Source organism: Antechinus flavipes, chromosome 2 (assembly GCF_016432865.1).
Source record: "Antechinus flavipes isolate AdamAnt ecotype Samford, QLD, Australia chromosome 2, AdamAnt_v2, whole genome shotgun sequence".
Taxonomy (NCBI): Eukaryota; Metazoa; Chordata; class Mammalia; order Dasyuromorphia; family Dasyuridae; genus Antechinus; species Antechinus flavipes.
The window spans coordinates 431,292,752-431,313,473 of NC_067399.1; the positions used below are offsets into that span (position 1 = coordinate 431,292,752).

At 38.4% G+C, this 20,722-nt stretch overlaps 1 protein-coding gene across 2 annotated transcripts in view; it reads left to right on the plus strand.

Annotated features, from left to right (window-relative positions):
- Nucleotides 1–19,308, plus strand: part of HTR4 (5-hydroxytryptamine receptor 4) — a 79,579-nt gene extending 60,271 nt beyond the window's left edge. For both annotated transcript variants that reach the window (XM_051978952.1, XM_051978953.1), the window contains 3 exons: nucleotides 6,550–6,703; nucleotides 11,159–11,730; nucleotides 18,426–19,308. In XM_051978952.1, the coding sequence (XP_051834912.1) occupies nucleotides 6,550–6,703; nucleotides 11,159–11,730; nucleotides 18,426–18,537 (838 nt within the window). In that variant the 3' untranslated portion in view covers nucleotides 18,538–19,308. The remainder of the gene's footprint in view (nucleotides 1–6,549; nucleotides 6,704–11,158; nucleotides 11,731–18,425) is intronic.
- The last annotated feature ends 1,414 nt before the right edge of the window (nucleotides 19,309–20,722 follow it).

A 20,722-nucleotide genomic window follows, 5' to 3' on the forward strand; every position in this document is an offset into this window, starting at 1 on the left:
GAAAGAAAAATACCAATATAGTCTTAGATTATATTAAGGGAAAGCACAATGTCTAGTTCTAAGAAAGTAATAATGGCAAAGTTGTAAAGAATCTAGGCAGTGGTCCTCAAACTTTTGTTCTCAATATCTTTATCCTATTAAAAATGATTGAGGATCTGTCCAAAAAGTTTTGGTTTATGTGGTTTATAGTTATAGATATTGATCACATTAAAAATAAAAACTAATTATGAATTTGTAGACTCTCTGAAAGAATTTCAGAGATTCCCAGGATGCTCTGGACCAGACTTTGAGAACACCTGATCTAGGGTAATTCACTTGGAATTAGGAAGTCATAGGCTCAAACCCTGTTTTAGACACTTAGTAACTGTGTGATTTTGGATAAATTATTTAACCAATCTGTGTCTCACTTTCCTTATCTGTAAAATGAGGAGGTTGGACTAATTGACCCTGAAGGTCTCTTTTAGCCTTAAATCCTTTCCTATTTCAGATACTTATTAGCTGTGTGACTCTAGATAAATCAGTTAACATCTCTGAACCTCATCTTCTTCATATGTAAAATGGGATATAATACAATTATATATTTAAAGCTCTATAAAATATGAATTATTATTATAATCTTGTTGTCCTCTGTCCTTTCACAGGGAGGAAATTGAAGCACAGAAGGGGAAGACAGTTGTTTCTAGATATGCAAGAATTTTGTTTTGCTTTGAATTTTTTTCCCCCAATATGATTTTGAACAGGAGGCAGCTGGTGTTAAAGTGGATAGAATATAGGGGTTGGAGACAGAAGTTCTGAGTTCAAATCCATCATCAGACATTTACTAACTATATAACCCTGGAAAAATCATTTAATTCTGGTTGCCTCAATTTTTTCGATTGTAAAATGAGGGTAATAATTGGACCTACCTTGTGGGGTTGTTGTAAAATCAAAGGAGATAATATCTATTTTAAAAGCATTTAACACAGTGCCTGGAACATAGCAGGTATTATTTAAATGCTTGTTTCCTTCCATTTTAAGCTTCACCCCCAAAGTGGAGCCTGTATACAGTTCTGTATACACATTTCTTTCTTTTTTATTTTAATAACCTTTTATTTACAAGTTATATGCATGGGTAACTTTACAGCATTGACAATTGCCAAACCTCTTGTTCCAATTTTTCCCCTCCTTCCCCCACCCCCTCCCCCAGATGGCAGGATGACCAGTAGATGTTAAATATATTAAAGTATAAATTAGATATGCAATAAGTATACATGACCAAACCATTATTTTGCTTCTGTACACACATTTCAAGAGACATGTTGACAAGCTGAACAGTATCCAGAAGATATGACCATGATGGAACAGGATTCAGTACCAGGCCATATAAAGATTAGCTGAAGGAACAGGGCAATTCTTATGACCAGAAAATTAGTACGCCATATATCACATTAGCTTTTTAAAAAACCTATCACAACAATACATATTAACCTTGTGGTCAACCAAGAACCTATGTGTGTTGTCTAGCCATGTCTCCCTTTATGTACATAAAAGGCTGATTTTTAAGATCCATCCTTTATCACTTCCCACATTAGAAGGGAGTGTATGGAAAATAGATACTAATAATAGTTTGCACTTAAAATACTTTGGAATTATCTAATCTTCTCCCCACAAAACCCATATGAAAGAGAAATAGAGCAAGTGATGTTACCCTGGGATTGCCGATGAGACTGAAATTCTGAGAGCCTAAAAGACTTCCCCAACTTAGCACATTTACTAAGAAGCAGAACTAGGACTTTAGATCATCAGACTTAGAGACAGAAGGGACCTTCAAGATGAGCAGACTCCTCTACCTTGTTCAAGTCAGGTTTTAAACCAGACTTCTCACTAGAAATAATGTTTTGTCCACTGTGCCATATTGTCTGCTCAGTACATCTGCAACCAGAGCATCTTGATTATATTATTCAGTTTGTGGTTAGAACAAAGTGCACCTGAGTACCTTATACCAAGCAACAGATGCTTTATTTTTCTATGCAGCACTTAGCACAGTGTCTGACAAAGAATAGACATTAAATGCTTGTTGACTGACTAAAGGACTCACTATCCTGATGATTCACTTCTCTTTGAAAATGTAATGGCTAAGAAGTCAAATTGAATGGAGTTAGGACCAGATGTCCTAGACAAGCTGAATAGTAGCTGACATTTCTCTAGAACTACTATTATAGCATTTCTGAGTTGGAAGGGATCTCAGTTCTTGTGTCTAAAAAGAACACTGAATTTAGAGTCAGAATGCTATGTCTGATAAAGTGCTTTCCTCCCAATGTCCCTGTGAAAAAAGTATAGCCATTATTACCCACATTTTACAGATGGGGAGACTGAGGGCTCCCTGAAGCAAAGAGCAATGAGTGGTAGGATCAATTACTTGTAGAATTACAGCATTTCTGAGCTGGAAGAGATCTCCAGGGCTACCTAGTTCAAGTTACACATAAGCATGAATTCTCTCTAAAATATTCTGGACAGTTGATTATCAATTGAAATATCTCTCATCATGGAAAATTAAAAATAGGACTTTAATATGACAGCAAGCAGTCTTCTTTCTATCTGAATGCTAAATGGGATCAACCTTAATCCACCATCTATCTCTCACTGTCTATGCCATTATCTGCCCCTCTACACATATATTCAGACTAAGATCAGAATCTGAACTCCTTGAAACCCATTTGAGGTTATTCTGATCAAACTCACACATAAAGAATCCCCCTTTTTTAAACTCATTACACATTGAGGGACAAGTCTCTTCCCATTTCTGGTACTCGATTTCCTTCCCTGTGAGATTAAAGAATTGCATTAGATGATCTCTAAGGTCTCTTTCAACTCAGACATTTTATTCTGTATGTGCATTTAGCACCGATGGAATGGATATCTAAGATTCTATGCATCATAATAAGAGAGCAAATCTTCTGCCTTCATCATCTGATGCTAGAAATGAAGTCTCATGGAGGCTGAATGAGCTCTCCAGGGGTACACATAGAAAAGATTCCTATTCAGGCAAGTTTGGGCTATTCATCAGTGGTCAAATTAGATAATACATGTAAAACACTGCACAAACCTTAAAATATTAAATGAATGTGAGTCATTCTTGTTATTATCTCATTATTCTCATTGTTAATGCTATCCTTTTAGATCCTTTCCAATTCTGAACGTTTTATGGTTCTATGATTCTAAGTGCATTGAAATATTATACAATGGCATTAACTTAAAATGGATACTTGAAAAAAAAGTAATATAGTTTAGTAGAAAGAACAAATTTAGAGTCACAATACTGGAAGTCTTCTTACAGTCTGCTACTTTTTTTGCAAAGCAATAATCACCTCTGCTCTCAAGGAAAGTTCAATCTGAAACCCAGCTTCTTAAGCTTGGGTCATATCTCCATATGGGATCCTATAACTGAATGTGGAGGTCATGAAAGTATGATTTATTATCAGTAAATGTTTGATTTGTATACCTTTTTATATATCTGTATACCTAGGTTAATAATTTCTTGGGTAAAAATGGTTTGGGAAAAGAAAAAGTTTAAGATTACCTGACAACAACAGGATCTTACACTCTTTCTTCAAAATCTGCTTTTTCATTTAACATGTATTGGTCTACCTGCCATCTGGGGGAGGGGGTGGGGGGAAGGAGGGGAAAAATTGGAACAAAAGATTTTGCAATTGTCAATGCTGAAAAATTACCCATGCGTATATCTTGTAAATAAAAAGATGTATAAATATATGTATATATATACATACATATATATAAAAAAAAATCTGCCTTTTCAAGTCTCTTGCAAATTGCTTTTAGATCTATCAGAAGTGAAACATGGCATTCAAAAAATGGAGGCAAGCAAATCAAGTCCAATATCTCTGCCATCAGTTGTCCGTTCAAATACTTAAAACCAAAGATCATCAATGCTTGTCTTTTCTTCTTCCTCCCCCCCCCACCAACTAAAAATCTCCAGACTCATTAACTAGTCTTTGCATGGCATGATTAAAAATCACCTAGATGCTTTCCTCTCAACCCATGCTAGCTTGTCAAGGTCTTTCTTAAAAGGGGCAAACCTAAAAGGTCAACCAACCTTCATATATAGCCTGATGAGGGCAGAGGTGGAGAGAATTATAACTTATCTTGTTCTGCCTATTGCACTCAGTAATACAATTGAAGTTTTTATTGAATCCCATGTTTCACTTCTGACTTAATTGAACTTGCAGCGTTCTCCTCCCTTAGTTTTATAGACAGGGAGGATGGATCTTGTTCACTCAGCTGAAAGAGTATTTATTGCCAAAGCCTCACAGACATAACAGAACCAATTTCACCCATATATTTATTGAGCTCTGACATTCTGTATCCTGTGGTCCAATGCTTCTTCCAACTCTAATTTTCTTTGTCCCATGTCCTATGATACTTCCAAGCACTTTTATATTTCAATATCTCTTTCCTGTTCTGTAAGTGTTTCTTAACTCAGTTCTGACATTTAATGGTCTATATTCCAATGTTCTTTCTGTCCTTGATGGTCTATATTCTATGTACCAAGGTCCAAGGCCACAAGATTTTGTAATGTATCAACTCAGATGCCAAATGGGATTAGTTGTTCAAGGGCTTCTGTTCAGGCATGCCCATCACTGTGGCCATGATGGAAAGGATGTAGGAGACTGAACTAAGCAGAGGCCAGAGGGAAATCTATAAATACAGTTTTTAATCTACCTCGTTTTCCCTGGGCCTGAACATATGTCCCAGCTAGTTGCCTAAGGGACTTAACCATTACTTAATCAGGCTAATTGCATCCCTGCTCCCCTGTAACCTGATCCCCAAGTCTTTTTTCTTTATTAAAAGCAGATATTAACACTGTGGCTCTGTGAGATGCCAGCTCTGTTTTTCTTTATATTACATGGTTGAAAAACCTTTATTGTACCTTAGCCAATGAAGAATGGATAGCATTCTCTGTTCTTTCTTCTCCTAAATCATACTTATCCTTGAGTTATGCAATCTCCAAAGATTAATTTAAGCCATTAGAAATTTCCCATCAAAAGTTGACCCTTTTTTTTTCACATGGCCTTTCCCTCCCACTCCTCAATCTCCCCACTCCCCAAAAGAACGTTGGTTTTGTTATGCTAGTTATGCTTTGAAAAAAGGAAAAAGGAGGAGGTGGCAAAAAGAATGAGATGACTCACCTAAAGCGGGAAATTTTTATGTGACATGAGATGATCAAGAATAGGTCCATTTAAAATCTCCTTGCATTTGTTTTTAAAATTTCCATAGAAAATTAACTTGAAGCTCTAACAGGGTCTTTCTTGTTAGAGAAAACAAGTCTTGGTAGCTAGTTGCAATGAACTATAAGGTCAAATTCATTGTCTATTCCAGAGTGAGAAAGATGATTTCTCTCAGTATCCTCATTTGCAGTCCAACCCCATCTGAAGGACTGAGTTCACCTCAAATCAATCCCTGCATTTTAGAAAGGACTAGGCTTAGTGACTATGGATTTGGAGTCAGGTGATCTGAATTTCAGTCCTGGCTCCGTCACTGCTAATTATGTGCTCTTGGTAATCATCTAGGCTGTGTTTTTTTCATATCTATATGTATATAATCAGGGGGTTGGACTAGATCAGGGGCTCTTAGTCTTTTTTGTATCTGAACTCTTGATGAAATCTAAAGATTTCTCAGAATAATGTTTTTAAATGCATAAATCAAAATATATAGAATTATAAACAAAACCAATTATATTACAATATGATTTACAAAATATTTTTATTAGCCACCCAGGTTAAGAACCTTGAACTAAATTGATCTCTAAGGGCTTTAAATTTTCTCAGATTCCAAGCTGAAACTCATTCTAGGAAGCAAGATCAGAATACTGAGAAGACGAAATCACAACCTCTGAGGATCAGTTGGAGGAAATGGGGATGTTTATTGGAGAATAGAAGTCACAGTGACAGACGATGATTGTCCAGTACTTGTGGGGCTACTAAATGAAGAAGGATTAAATAAACTTGCTTCTACTTGGTCTCAGAGGACTGAATTAAGGGCAGTGGGAGTGGAAAAATGTATAGGGGAAGAGCTCAACTCAAGATAAAGAGGAACTTCCTAATATCCAGAGATGTCCAGAAATGGAATGGGGTACGCCATTGGGAGTTTCCTCATCATTTGGAGCCTTCATGTAGAGACTGGATGCCCAGTTTCTAAAGAAGTTGCACAAGGAATTCCCACTAGATGTTAATTGAACCAGATGTCCTTTGAGTTCCCTTCCATTTCTAAGATTCCATGAATCTTTAGATAAAAGTCCCATGTGCCTTGGTTGTTACTTTTAATAAAATAATGAAATTAGACTCAATAGTCTCTTTGGTCCTTCCTAGTTCTCATGTTCTATGCTCCAAAATACCTTCCTTCTCTAAAATCTTACAATTTTTCTAAGATAAATCTCTCTGTTTCTTCTCTCCCCTTTCCATCTCTCCCTCTCTTCCATTTATATTTCCCTGTCTTTTCTTTTCCTTACCTCCCATTATGTCCTTCCATCCCCCCTCCATTCCATCCCTCCAGGTACTATGCCATCTGCTGCCAGCCTTTGGTGTATAGGAACAAGATGACCCCACTGCGTATCACCCTAATGCTTGGAGGCTGTTGGGTAATCCCCATGTTTATTTCTTTCCTCCCCATAATGCAACGCTGGAATAACATTGGCATAATAGACTTGGTGAGTACCATGCAGTCTCTAGCAGCTTGATGTGCAATGAACTTTCTGCCAGATTGTGATTGTGAGCCAATTAATTGAAATGATCCGTAAGACTTTCTCAGGTTTATGCTAATATGAACCAGAGAGTCTGACACGCATTTCTAAGTAGCATTGCTGAGTCAGGCCTGATCATTAGCCACACACATTCTATTCCCTTGTACTTTGAAGCCGGTGTGTCCAGGAATCAGTGTTATTTGCCCCAGGAGGACCCTGTTCTAATTTACCTTGTCTATCCACATTCCCTGACATGAATAATAATAGAATCATGAGTTCAGAACTAGAAGGGAATATAGAAGCCATCTGGTTGAAACTCTTCATTTAACAAATGAGGAACCAGAGGTCCAGGAGGGTTAGGTTAGAGGTCCATGAATAGTTGGTAGATAAGTGAGAATCCATAAGAATCAGGAGTTAGGTTCTAATCCTATTGTGGTCACTAACTTGATGTGGCTCCAAGCAACTCACTTTCTCAATTCCCATGTTTGTTGTTATTTAGTTGTGTCTGATTTTTTGTGACTCCATGAACATTAGGCCCATCTGTCCTCCACTGTATCTCAAAGTCTGGCCAAATTCATATTCATTGTTTCCATGCTACTATCTATCTATGTCATCCTCTGCTATCCTATTTTCCTTTTGTCTTCAATCTTTCTCAACATCAGGATCTTTTCTGATGAATCTCTGTGGTGATTTTCTTCTTTTAAAATAATAATAATAGTTCTCTCTGGGAGAACGCAGGTTTCTCAGGGAGGTTTCCTGGAGGCAGCCTTAGTTGCAGTTGAAAGTAATAATCACCCAAAATGCAGCCAGCTGGTAAAAATGCAAACGTTTATTTTCTCCTTCCATAATAGCCCGTTTAGTTGAGGCCTATCTGTCTGCTTGGTTCTAAGAGCTCTTGCAGCTTTGTCCTTTGCTTCTGCCTCTGCTTTCTTCAGCCTCCAGAGCCAGCACCAAGTTGAATCTTTCTTGCCTCTGAGAGAGGGCTTCTGGCTCTCAATCTCCCAGAGTCCTCCTCTCCGACCCCAGTCAATGTTCCTAAGTAAAACTCCTCACTCAGAGAGGACTTCTGGCTGAACCCACTTGACACTCCCCTCTCAATCTAAATTCAGCTGAACTTGGACTTGTAGCTTCTTCACTCTGAAAAACTTTCTTGACTGGCCCATCGAAGTTCTATTTATGCTCCTTCAAGAGAGAGGGATTGTGGGATGCGAGAGAGAGAGGGATTATGGGTTTCTTCCCAGAGTGCTCTCTGTCCCTAAGAGCTTCAAAGCAGGTGTGAATTCACAAAGTTACACAGTTAACTTTGTGAGTCTCCCATACTTGTGAACTCCAATGAGTAAAGGTGTGAACACACGCATTGTATCAATTAGTTCTACTTAGTACTTTGATTAAGGTTCTGGCCCAAAACATCTCAACTCTAATGACTTAACAGTTTGTAAAGATTCCAACAAATCTCATTTTCTTATTATGTGACATGATCAGGGTCACATAATTAGTGTCTGAAGCCAAATGTGAATCCAGGTTTTCCTGATTTTCCTGTTTGCCAAGCCACTTAGCTGCCCTCTCAATCCTCATCCTTGCATGTAAAATAAGGGGATCGGGCTCTATGACCTGAAAGATCTTCTTCTCTAATCTTCTGTGTTAAATTTTTAAAAATCCTTTCCATTTCTGATATTTCTGAAGGTTTTCTCAAGCTCTGACATTCTGTAGGCTATATTCTAAGACCCTGCAGCTCTCATATTTTAGGGATTTTTTGATATACTTATTGTGACATTCAGATTCCATGGAAAAAATCTTTGTTAGTGAGAAAAGCAATCACACATTAACTGTGGTTTAGTAGCTTTCAAGTCAAATGCAAAACTCCTAGAGTCTTTTCCAAGAAAGGCTTTTCAAGTCAAGTCAAAAAGCATTTATTTATTGTCTATTATGTTCCAGGCAGTAAGCAAAGTGCTGGAGATATGAAGAAAGACAAACAAACAAAAAACAGAAAAACAAGCAAACACCACCTAGATTCCACACAATAATGCTTGGACTCTAATCCTAACATCTCTTAACTCTCACCTCCTGAGATATCTAAGAGTGAAATCATCTCCAAAAAGTCCTAAAATAGATTACAGATCCTAATTAAAAGGGAACTCAGAGGACATTGTGACTAACCTATTATCTAACAAGAAACCTTGTCGACATCCTTGATAAAAGGTCTTGCATTTCTACTTGAAATCTTCCAGAGATATTGAATTTACTAAATTTGGAAGCAGCCCATTCCAATACTAGAGGACAGTTTTAATGCTAAGATTTACTTTATATAAGTCAAAATCTGTTTCTGGCCAACTTCTACCCTTTTTTCTTACCCTGTGAGACCAAATAATTTCTCTTCTATATACTTTATATACTGAAAAACAGAGATCAAAAACACCCTTTTGTGTACTGAAAGACAGATCAAATGCAACCAAAATGTTCCCTTCTCTAGGCTAAATATCCTTGATTTTGTTAACTGATGCATATATGAACGAGGCATCTAATATTTACTTTCCCTGGAGGAACTCTAATTTATTAGTGTCCTCCATAAAATTTGGTATCTGGAAATGAAATCCAGGATTCCAGCTGTGATCTAACTACACCATACCATTGACTATCACCTATCTCATTCTGGACATCAACTCAATAAAACCTGAAATCACATTAACATTCACAGTTGCCATACTATTCCAGTGACTTTTTTTTTTTTTTTTAGCTTGAAGTGTACAAAAATTTTCAGGTCTTTTTCACAGGAAATGACATCTAGCCATATTATTTTCAATTCTGTCCTATGTCCCAGTGGTGATTTTTTTAAAACTGGAGATATGGTTTCACACTCATCAATATTAAATTTTGTCTTAATATATTTGACTTATTATAACCTGTCACAATCTATTTGCATCCTGATTCTTTCCTACCTGGAGAATAAATTGAAAAAAAAAAAGAAAATGACTTCCCAAGTCCTACATTTAACCTACCATATAGATGCTTAATGATCATTGGGAACCAGTTTCCCATGAAATGATCTCAATGCACAATTTTGAAAGAAATATCAAAGCTTTGGAGCTGTGATTTCATTAATATGAGCAATCCTTTTTCAAACTTGCATTCAAATCCCTCCTATTTAGATAATTTTCATGAATTATTATGGTCAAAAGTATTTGTCAATGGTAGCCAACTTTCTATTAGTAAGTCTTTCTATTCTCTGATTGGTCTTCAAATGCCCATCACCCAACTCTTTACCGGCAAAGTTTGTCTATAGCAGGGCATTCCAAGATTGTATTCTATTAACTTGGTCTTCGAGAACCCTAGCAGGGTTCCTCAAATTTTTTAAATAGGGGGCCAGTTCACTGTCCCTCAGACTGTTGGAGGGCCACACTATAGTAAAAACAAAAACTTTGTTTTGTGGCCTTTAAATAAAGAAACTTCATAGCCCTGGGTGAGGGGGAGAAACATCCTCAGTTGCTGGATCTGGCCCGTGGGCTGTAGTTTGAGGAGCCCTGATAAATGAGGGCTCAGAGGTAAATCTGTGAACAGATAACAATAATACCAATAATAACAGTTCATATTTATAAAGTAGTTTATGATTAGCTAATAATTTACATCCATTTTCTCATTTGATCTTTGTGGTCCTCAGAGGGAAGGATACAAGCATTTATATGATATCTATTATGTTCTAGAAATTATTCTATGTGCTTTTGAAAAAAATTATCTCATTTGATCCCCACAATTTTGTGAGAAACTATTATTATCCCCATTTTATAGTTGAGAAAACATAGGCAAACAGAGATGAAGTGACTTGAGGAGGATCGCTCATTAAATAAGTGTCAAAGGAACTTAGGTCTTCCTAATACCAGGTGCAGCAATCTAGCCACTGTACACCAGCTGTGGTTTTGTTATTCCCATTTTATGCATTGGAAAAAGGAGATTTGGAGAAGGTCATCACTTGCTTAAGGTCACAAGCTTTAAAAAAAAAAAAAAAAAAGAGCTTAGGTCTCTTGGCTCTTAGTGCAGGCCTCTTTCCAGGACACCAGTGTCTGACTTAGGTGACTTAGAATATGAGCCTGAGCCTCCATGAATTCTCCTGAGGCCTTGGCTGCCTCTCCCACCCTTACATACCAAGGAATAACAATCACAAGATCACAGCATTTAGAGGACCTTAGATATCCTCTAGTCCAACCTGCTCATTGTAGAGATGAGGAAACTGAGGGCCAGGGCGATGGAATTGCTTAGCCCTGATCAAATAGCTGTTAAGTGTCAGATTTGGGAGTGAAATCAAGTCTTCTGACTCCCCAGTGTTACTCCTCCCTGCACTAAATCTACAATCAAATGCCGAGGCTCCATGTGGTATTTTCTTCCCAAAGCTGTAATCACAAGCCTTTCTTTTCTGATCCCTTCTTCCAGATAGAGAAGAGACAGTTTGACCAGGACTCAAACTCCACCTACTGTATTTTCATGGTCAACAAGCCCTACGCTATCACATGCTCTGTGGTGGCCTTCTACATCCCTTTTATCCTGATGGTCTTGGCGTACTACCGCATTTACATCACGGCCAAGGAGCACGCCCACCAGATCCGGCTCCTTCAGAGGGCCGGAGCCCCGGCAGAGGGCCGCCGAGAGCCCCCCGATCAGCACAGCACCCATCATCGCATGAAGACCGAGACCAAGGCCGCCAAGACCCTGTGCATCATCATGGGCTGCTTCTGCCTCTGCTGGGCCCCGTTCTTTGTCACCAACATCATCGACCCATTTGTGGGTTACAGCGTCCCTGCCCAGCTCTGGACCACCTTCCTCTGGCTCGGTTACATTAACTCGGGCCTCAACCCTTTTCTCTATGCTTTCCTGAATAAAGCCTTTCGTCGAGCTTTCCTTATCATTCTGTGCTGTGATGAGGAACGTTATCGGAGACCTTCTATCCTGGGTCAGACAGTCCCTTGTTCTACCACTACTGTCAATGGGTCCACACACGTGCTAAGGTGAGTGATGTGGGGAACAGCACGGTGCAGTAGCAAAACCATAGAATTTGGAGTCAAAATACATTGAAACTGTCTGGTTTTGGGTAAAGTCTTAGATTTTGGCTTTCTCATGTACATAGTGAGGAAGTTGAACATATGACCTCCAATGTCTCTTTCAGATTGCAAATTTCCATAGGATCATGGATTTGTATCTTGAAGAGACCTAAAGGCCATTAAGTCCAGCCTCCCCTTATTTTACAGATAACTAAATGGAGAGTTAGAGAGGTTAAATGTCTTATTGAGACCACACAGTTATTGACTATATAAAAAGGACTTGAACAGGCCTTCCTGACTCCAAGTCTAGCACCTTGCTTACTACGCCACAGCATCCTATGAAAGGAGGGATATCCTATGATTTTTTTCCACAAAGGAATATTTCTGAAAACAAGTATAGAGTTGTTAGATGGAATTGTGGTAAGAAATTGAATGTATCATCTTTTCCTTTTCAGAGACAAAAGGGGCACAGTTTCTTTCCAGGGCAAATCCATCAGTCACAGCATATGGAATTGCAATGAACAGCTAGCTATCTTCCTTGGTACCATTTTGACTAAGTGACCTGTTCCCAACTAAAACTGTCTGAGTCAGGTTTTCCTGATGTCTATTTCTTATCACCTTCATTGAGCAACTTGATCCTCAACCACAGGGTTGAGAAGAAAAAGAGGAAAAAGAGGAAGAAGAGAATAGATACTGTCCCTAGAACAAGGTGGGGAATGTCCAGCCCATAGACCATCTAAGGCCTGCAAAATCATTTGCTAAGGCAACTACGGACAATGATGAACTGAGAGCTAGGTACTGCATCTTCTACTGCTTGAGTTCTATAAACTGATAATTTTGTAGAGCCTTTAAATGCTGTTATAAATATACAAATGGCATTTGACAAAAAAAAAAGTTCCCCAGACTTGCCCTAGAAGATGTCAGGGGAGCTGAGCTTCAGTCTCAGTTCTATCATTAATTTGCATTTAATTTTAAATAAGTTACTTTCCATCTGGACCTTGATTTTCCCATGTGTATGATACTGAGGATTGGACTTGCTGGTTCTTAAGAGTTCCTTCAAGACCAATTATTTGTGATTCTACAAATGACTATTGTTCTCTAAGAATGAGCTTAGTGGTGTTTCACAGTGTTTTGTGTGATATCTATTTCTAGTCCTGGCCTTCATCTGGCAGATTTCAGGAATGATTTTATGAATTGCATCTTTCTCCCTTTATTGGACTGGAAATCAAAAGACTTGAATTGTTGTTCTAGCCCTATGACAAATTGTAAACAGAAGTAGCTTTCTTAGAGACTTGACTTCCCTATCTATAAGATGCAAGAGCTGGAATAGATGATCTTGAAGTCCTTTCCTAGCTCTAACATTACATGTTCTTTATTTTAAGAAAGACCCTTTCTGAACTAATGATTTCCCTCTCTCTGAATCTAATTGAGATTGGCTCTAGGAAAACCTAATCAAGTAAGAACCAAACAAGACAAAAGACAATCAGCATAGAATAGTGTAAGCACCTTAAATCTGGGATTGCTAGACTTGGAGTCAAATCCTGACTCTCCCTGTGAGATTTCAGACCAATCATGTAGCCCCTTTCAACTTTAGCTTCTTCCTCTGTAAAATAGAGAGTGTTGGACTAGATGGCCTCTCGGGTCCCTTTTTGCTCTAAAATTTAACCTCCTATTATGTAATTACTTAGCACCTACTATATGCCTAAATCTAAGGTGGCCACTGAAGGGTAAGGCAGGGAAGTTTGGGGGGTGAAGAGGAAGAAAGCAGATGGACACAGGTGAATTACAAGGCTTAGCCCTTCTTCTCGAGAAGCAAAGAGTGTCATTAGGAACCTACACATATGAAAAAAATTACATGAGTCTAAGATATATATTCTAGATAACAAAGGAATTCAGAAGGGGAAGAGATCATAGCACAATGTTGGCTCCTTAGAGAAGATGGGATAAGTTAGACTAAGAACTACAGAATTACCAATTAGAGCTGTTGGGACCTCAGAGGGCATCTGATCCAGCCGTTACCTGAATGGGACTCCTCTCAACAGCATTCTAGCCTTGTGATGAATAGTACTTTGACAGGTAGGAGGAGAGACTGCATCACAGGCAGCCAAAAGCAGCATGAACTGAGGTCATGAAAAAGTAATTACAAGGGGAAGCCCAAGATAAGTATATTAAGAAAATCACACAGACTGGAGCAAAGAATTAACTTTGGAGAGGCCTGAGCAGTAAGTTCCTATAACTTAGGCAGGAGTAGATTATGAAGAGCCTTGAGTGACAGATAGAGGAATGAATGCATGACATAGGAACTGATATAAGGGACAATTATGTGTTCTTGAGCAAAAGCATGATGGAAAGATATGGAAGAAAGATTGGTCCAGAGAAGCCATATGCAGGATGGATTTGAGCGAGGAAGATGATGAGAGCAGGAGTTTTCAATCTAGATATTTGTTTAAAAAGTAATAATAATAATTGCATTTTAACAGAAATTATTTCTTTTGTAATCTTATATATTTTGCTTTATGCAATTAAATATTATCCTGAGAAAACATTCAGAGGCTTCACCAGACATCCTAAGGGACCCATGCTATCTGAAAAGTTAAGACCTAGATCAGATACTTGGGCAGTTTTCTAAGTAGGGGGTGGTGAGGACCTGGACTAGGGTGCTGGTTGTTTGGAAGATTAAAAGGAGTGAATCCTCAATGAATTTCAAAGGAAATGTTGAAGTTGATTTGAGAGAGAAAATGTTGAGTTAATTTTGGGGACATATTGAATTAGAGGGCAGATGAAAGTGAGGGATTAGAGTTTGGCTAGATTTTTTGTATGGTTGTTTTCAGTCATATCTAACGCTTCATAGCCCCTTTAGGAGTTTTCTTGGCAAAGATACTAGAGTGAATTGCCATTTCCTACTACAGTTTATTTTATAGATAAGGTAAAGGTCACACAGGTAATGTCTGGGGTCAAATTTGTCCTCAGTCTTCCTGAATCCAGGCCCAGGACTCTATCCACTGTGCTGCCTAGCTGCCCTTGCATCACTTTGACTAAATGCCAGGGAAGTTTGGCATATTGGTTGGAATGAGAGAGTTGGATCAAATCAGGCCTCCAAAATTTATTCCCTAAATGTCCCTGGACAAGTCATTTAAATTTTCTTAAGTTCAATTTCCTCCTTTGTAAAATGAAGATAGTAATAGTACCTGCTGCACAGACATGTTGTGAGGATCAAACGAGAATTCGCATACATATAATTTACATTTACATTTAATGCATACATAGATAACTTTACACACCTTAATGCACTATATAAATGTGAATTGTTGTCACCATTATGGAAGTATGGAACAGTGAGTTATAAGCAGGTGAAACCTTAAGAGTAGATGACATTCTGCCATCTAGGGGAGGAAGTGGAGGGAAGGAGGGGAAAAATTGGAACAAAAGGCTTGGCAATTGTCAATGCTGTAAAATTACCCATGCATATAACTTGTAAATAAAAAGTTATTAACACAATAAAAAAAGATTATTAAAAAAAAGAGTAGATGACAGTGACAAAGGTATAAAGGAGGAAACTATAAAGTTAATCTAGGTGTGGAATTTACATTCAACAAGCATAGACTTAAAGAGGGTGAGTACAAATTTATTACTGCTTAGAACCTTGATTCAAACAAGACATAGAGGAAACTTATAAGAGTAATGCACAATCAACAAACGCAGTGATCATCATAACAATAAAGATAATAGAAGAAACAAACGACATACAACATACATCATCACCACTCCGAGGGAGTACCAACACCTGAGTTTCTTGGCTGGGAGAATCCCTAGCCGCAGCCATTCAGGGTCTCAGGAAGGTCTCAGGCAAGGTATACATTCCCTTTGGGGGAGATTCTCAAAGTCCCTTTCCCATTAAGGGTTTTTGATAGGCTGAGAACAAAGAAAGCACTATGCTAAGTATTCTCATTTGTTACATGACTCTTGAGATAAAGTTGCCGTCTAGGTGCAATGTTCTCCATCTCCAGGGACCTACCAAGGAGAATATTTGTTCATTCCTTTAGGATGACTGTGTTTATTCATGGAACTGGCCAAGTTTCCAAGGCAAACACAAGTCAGCAATAAAGGAAACTTATTAATCAATGTACAGGGAGGATGGCCCTCCCTTCCTATGCTCCCATTAGATAACTATAAGCACATTTTCATGTTCTCAGCAAAAAGTTGCACACGGGATATGGCTGAGACTCACTAGGATTCCTCACAGAGCCACAATCACAGGAGGTGATTATATATAGAGTATTATCCCAATTCTGGGCAGCACATTTCAGGTTCCACCTTGACAAATTGGATAGTCAATCCTTCTTCCTCAACTTTCCTTTTTCATTATTCCTGATCTGCTATACTCCCTCATGACAGATATGCTACAATCTCTGAGACTGAAGCTAATTTTACATTAATTATCCAATCCAATGCAACAAGCATTTATTGGATTATTCATTTATTTTTACATTCAACAAGTATTTATAAAGCATTTTCTATGTGCCAGGAACTGTGCCAAGCACTGAGGATACAAAGACAACAATGACCTAGTCATTCTTTGTTCTTTGAAATTATTTGTTCATAATTGTTTCTTCCTTTTTAGGGGAAGCCATATAGTTGCTAAAGTTTAGAAGGCCCCCACGTCCTACCAAGGATCCTGTATCTCATGATCTCTTTAGCAAATAGCCAATTCCCAGTATTACCTGGTAGTTTTTGCTCGTTTTCATTTTCAGACCGAGCATTTGTTTGAATTTACTCCCAGGTGGACGTTAGAATAAGGAAAAGCTGAGGTTCAAATCCTGACTTTGATACATATTGGCCAAGCAATTGTCAAGTCAATTTGTTAATCCTCTAGGCCAGTGGGGTCAAACTCAAATTAAAATAGCTCCCTGCTGACTGCATGTTGACTTATAAAAATCACAAATTTATGTTAACTATGTTTTATTGTATTTTTATTTATTTTATCTATTAGTTATCAATTACATTTTAAACTGGTTCAAACTGTATTCTGCCCACCACATATTTGACATTTCTGTCTCGCAGCAACTTGCAGCCTATAAATTGCATAAAAATTGGTAACCTGCATTGACAGAAAGATTTCCCTCATCTGGGAGTTCCCTATATCAATAAAGTCGTAGGTCAAAAAAAAAAAAGCCAGTGACTTTCTAACTTTGTATCTCAATTTCCTCACTTGAAAGATTACTTTGTAACTATAAATGCCATGTCCTGAAGAACTGTCCAAAAATGGAATGGATTGTCCCAAGAGATGGCAAGGTCCTCACCATTAAAGATTTTCCTGTAGAGTGCTACTGTTGGAAATGTTTTAAAGAGGTTTCCTGTTCAAGTGTGGATTGTCAAAGGTCATTCCTTCATGTTGTCTAATCAGATTAAAATGTCATTGAGAAGTTTTTGGCAAAATAAATAAAAATACAATAAAATAATAACATTAGATTTTAAAATTAAATCAACACATACACCTTGTAGGAATCCTTATGTATTGATTAGTAACACATATTTCTATTTGAATTTGATCCCACTGGTCAAGCTATACTTTGAAGAATAAGGTTATGTGACTCTCATTCAGCTTGAAGATGGTAAGATGCTAAGTAAGCTATTTTATAATAGCCACTAGGATATGGGCATCCTACCATGTGAGATAAAGATCTGCTATCAAATTAGAAATCCGAGGAGAAACAGAGTAGACAGAATAGCTTTGGGAAGAATCCTTAATTCACTCTACAACTGGCCTTCCTCTTTCCCACTCTCTTTATTAATTATGAGCAGGTAGCCCCAGGGATGGCAAGGAATGCTAGATGATGCCTTTAGATCTCTGGCATTTTTTGTCCTCATTCAGGCCTGAGGGTAAGGGACTCATGGGAAAGAGGAGAAAGACTTCACCAGCCCTGGGTGTGATGGAGTTAATGTCCAGCAACAAGAATGAGCTAGTAAGAGGTCCCATCAGTGGAAGAGAGCTAGGAATAGTCCACTTTAGAAAGTTGGAACAAATGACCTTTAAGGTCCCTTCCAGCTCTAATATCTATGTTCTATGTTCTAAGGTCTTTTCCAACTCTAAGAGTCTATGATTCTAGGAAGTGGACACCATTCTCTGTCCTGTATAGAAAAGTCACACAACTTTTCAAAAAGTTGGGTGTCTTCATTCTTAATCAGTGGCTATATCAGTGCCATAAGACCTGGCTTCAGTCATGACCCACTGCTTTGGCAGTGGTATTGTGTGACCTTCAACTAGTCATCTCTCCCCCTGGAGTGTCCTCATTTGGCAAAGTAAAAATAATGATCCCCATCCCCATCCTACCTCCTATATAGCACTGCCAGGTTTCCAATGAGCTATAAAAACCCTTGATTAAGTAAACTGTAAAGTGTCATGTGACCTAGCTCAAGACTCTCTGAACCTTAGTTTACTCTTCTAAAAAAAATGGAAATAATGTTTGTACTAGCTCTCTTAAAGGGCTATGAAAATGGAGTTATTAGGACTGGGAATGCTTGCATAATCATCATGAGGCTTTCATTATCATACAAATGGGATGGGATTGTTATTATGCTTGTAATAGCTTTTCTTTTTCTGGGAGAGAGAGAGAAAAAGAGCCCTTTACTTTCCTTAAAAATTGTTTTTGACGTTTTTTAAGGGAAGAGAGAGAGAGAGAACATCACCGCTCTAATGAAACAATGCATCTGGCGGCGAGCCATCCCCCAGAATCAATCAAGGTGCCCCACTGTTCTGAGAGTCACAGCCGATGACCAAGAAGCAGGAGCCCCCAGAACTGTTGGGGGAATCCTGGGGTTTGGACACTTGCCAAAAGTGAAGAGGCGATGTGACACGAATGCACAGGCAGCCCAGGACATCGGAAAGGAGTCTAAACTCCCTGTGGTCTGGTAGATAGCAGAAAAGGGCTCTGCTCCTTCTTTACTTCCTATGGCAAAAAACACCTGCTGACTAAACATCCCTTGAGACCTCAGTTGTTTGTGTTGTGAACCAAAGCTGAACCGAAGGAGACTTTGGGTTGCTGGTTCCTTCTTCAGAGGAAGATATTATCAGATTCCATTTCCTGAGAATGTTATGCACTGGTTCCTCCTTCAGAGGAAGATTTGGGATGGGCCCATCTTCAGAAACTGCTTGCTTCTTCCATGAATGATATAGGCTGACTCCATCTTCCTGAAAACTTCTGAGCAGCGATTCTGGCTAGAACTCTGAATAGACAACTTGAGCTCAATTTTCAGGAGCAGCCACTGTCTAAATTTTGGTCCAAAGGCAATGCCCAAGAGAACATGAGAGATCATCCGAATGTTATGCATGATTTTCAGTTGTGTGCTGTTCTGTGATGTCTATGAAAACAGACCTATTGTCTCTCTTCTCTCAGGTCTCTACATTAGTGTTTTCTGGCTTTTAAAATTTGTAGCTTTGGGGGGGGTTGTTGTTGTTGTTGTTTGCTTCTCTAGTTGTTGTGATTATTTTTTAATATATCTCTCTCTTGTAGCCACACAAAGGCAAAATAAAGAAACTAGGAGAGAGTTTCTCTCTTCTTCCTTCTTCTTGCTATGGGTAGGGAACTGATATACCTTGGCTCTCCTAAACCTGAATCTTTGAGGAAATGTGATTTCTGGACTTTGATCTTAAAATGTCTGTATTATGGACATGATTTCTCTTTCTGACCAGTGATGGAAAGAGAATGTCCAATGCATTGATTCATATGATGGCTGCCTTTCACAGGATCATAGAACTTGAGCTGGAAGCATCCTCAGAGGCCATCTGATCCAACCTCCTCATCTTACAGAGGAGAAAACTAAAGCCCAGGTACCTCACCTGAGGTCACACAGGTAGGAAGTGTTACAGGTACTCTCCTGACTCTTGAACAAGGCTCTTCCCACTGTATTATGATACTTCCTTCTTCTGTTACAATTATTATGTTTGGTTGTGGAGATAGAAATGGAATTGAGGAGATTGGGGGAGAAGAAGGGAGGAAAGGCAGAAGTAAAAAGGCACTGACATGCATAGTGAAGACAACCAGGATGGTGAGAAGACCTAACCAGGACAGGTAAAGGAACTGAGGACCTTTCTTCTGGAAAAGAAAAGACATAAGGAGGAAATGTCTTCAAATATTCCCCTCATTTAATGAACTGATGAAGCTGGGAGGGATTGCATAGAACTTTTAGTTTAAACTTTCTTTGTCTCTGTGTCTCTCAGTCTCTCTCTTTCCAACTCCCCTCCACCCCTTTAGCTAAGTAAAATGAGGCTTTGAAGGTCAAGGGCTTTGCTGAAAAGTCACTCAATTACTAAGGATCAGAGAAACGTTCTGAATCCAGGTCATCAGCATCCAAGTCCACAGCCCTTTCTTCTGTACCACTATCTCTATTTGAAGGATGATTATGTGAAAGGTTTATTAGACTTGTTTTGTTTAGCCCTAAAGGGCAGAAGCAAGAGGCAAATGTTAAAGTCGCTAAAAAAGCAAATTTTAGCTTAATGTAAGGAAAAACTTCCTGAGAACAGGAGTTCTCCAGGAGAGGGATGAGCTTTTTTCCAGAAATGTTAAACTTTCTATCAGAAAATTTATTTAAATTCAAAAAATATTTATTATTCTCCTACTATATGATAGGTCCTGAGAAGAATAAAATATTTCTTAACTTTAACAAGCTCACATTCAACAAGGGAGAAAAAGAGTTTTCAAAGAAATCTAAATACATACATACATATACACATACATATGTTCACTTATATATGTGTATGTGTATAAATATAAACACACACACATACTATATATATATCCATACACATATGTACATATACATGTGTGTATATGTCTATATAGGCATGTGTGTGTGTGTGTGAGAGAGGGAGGGTGTAAGGAGAGAGGGAAAGAGTGGGGGAGAAATAGTTACAAGTCCTGGCAGATGGAAGGCTGGCCTCAGAGTAAGGAAGACCTATATT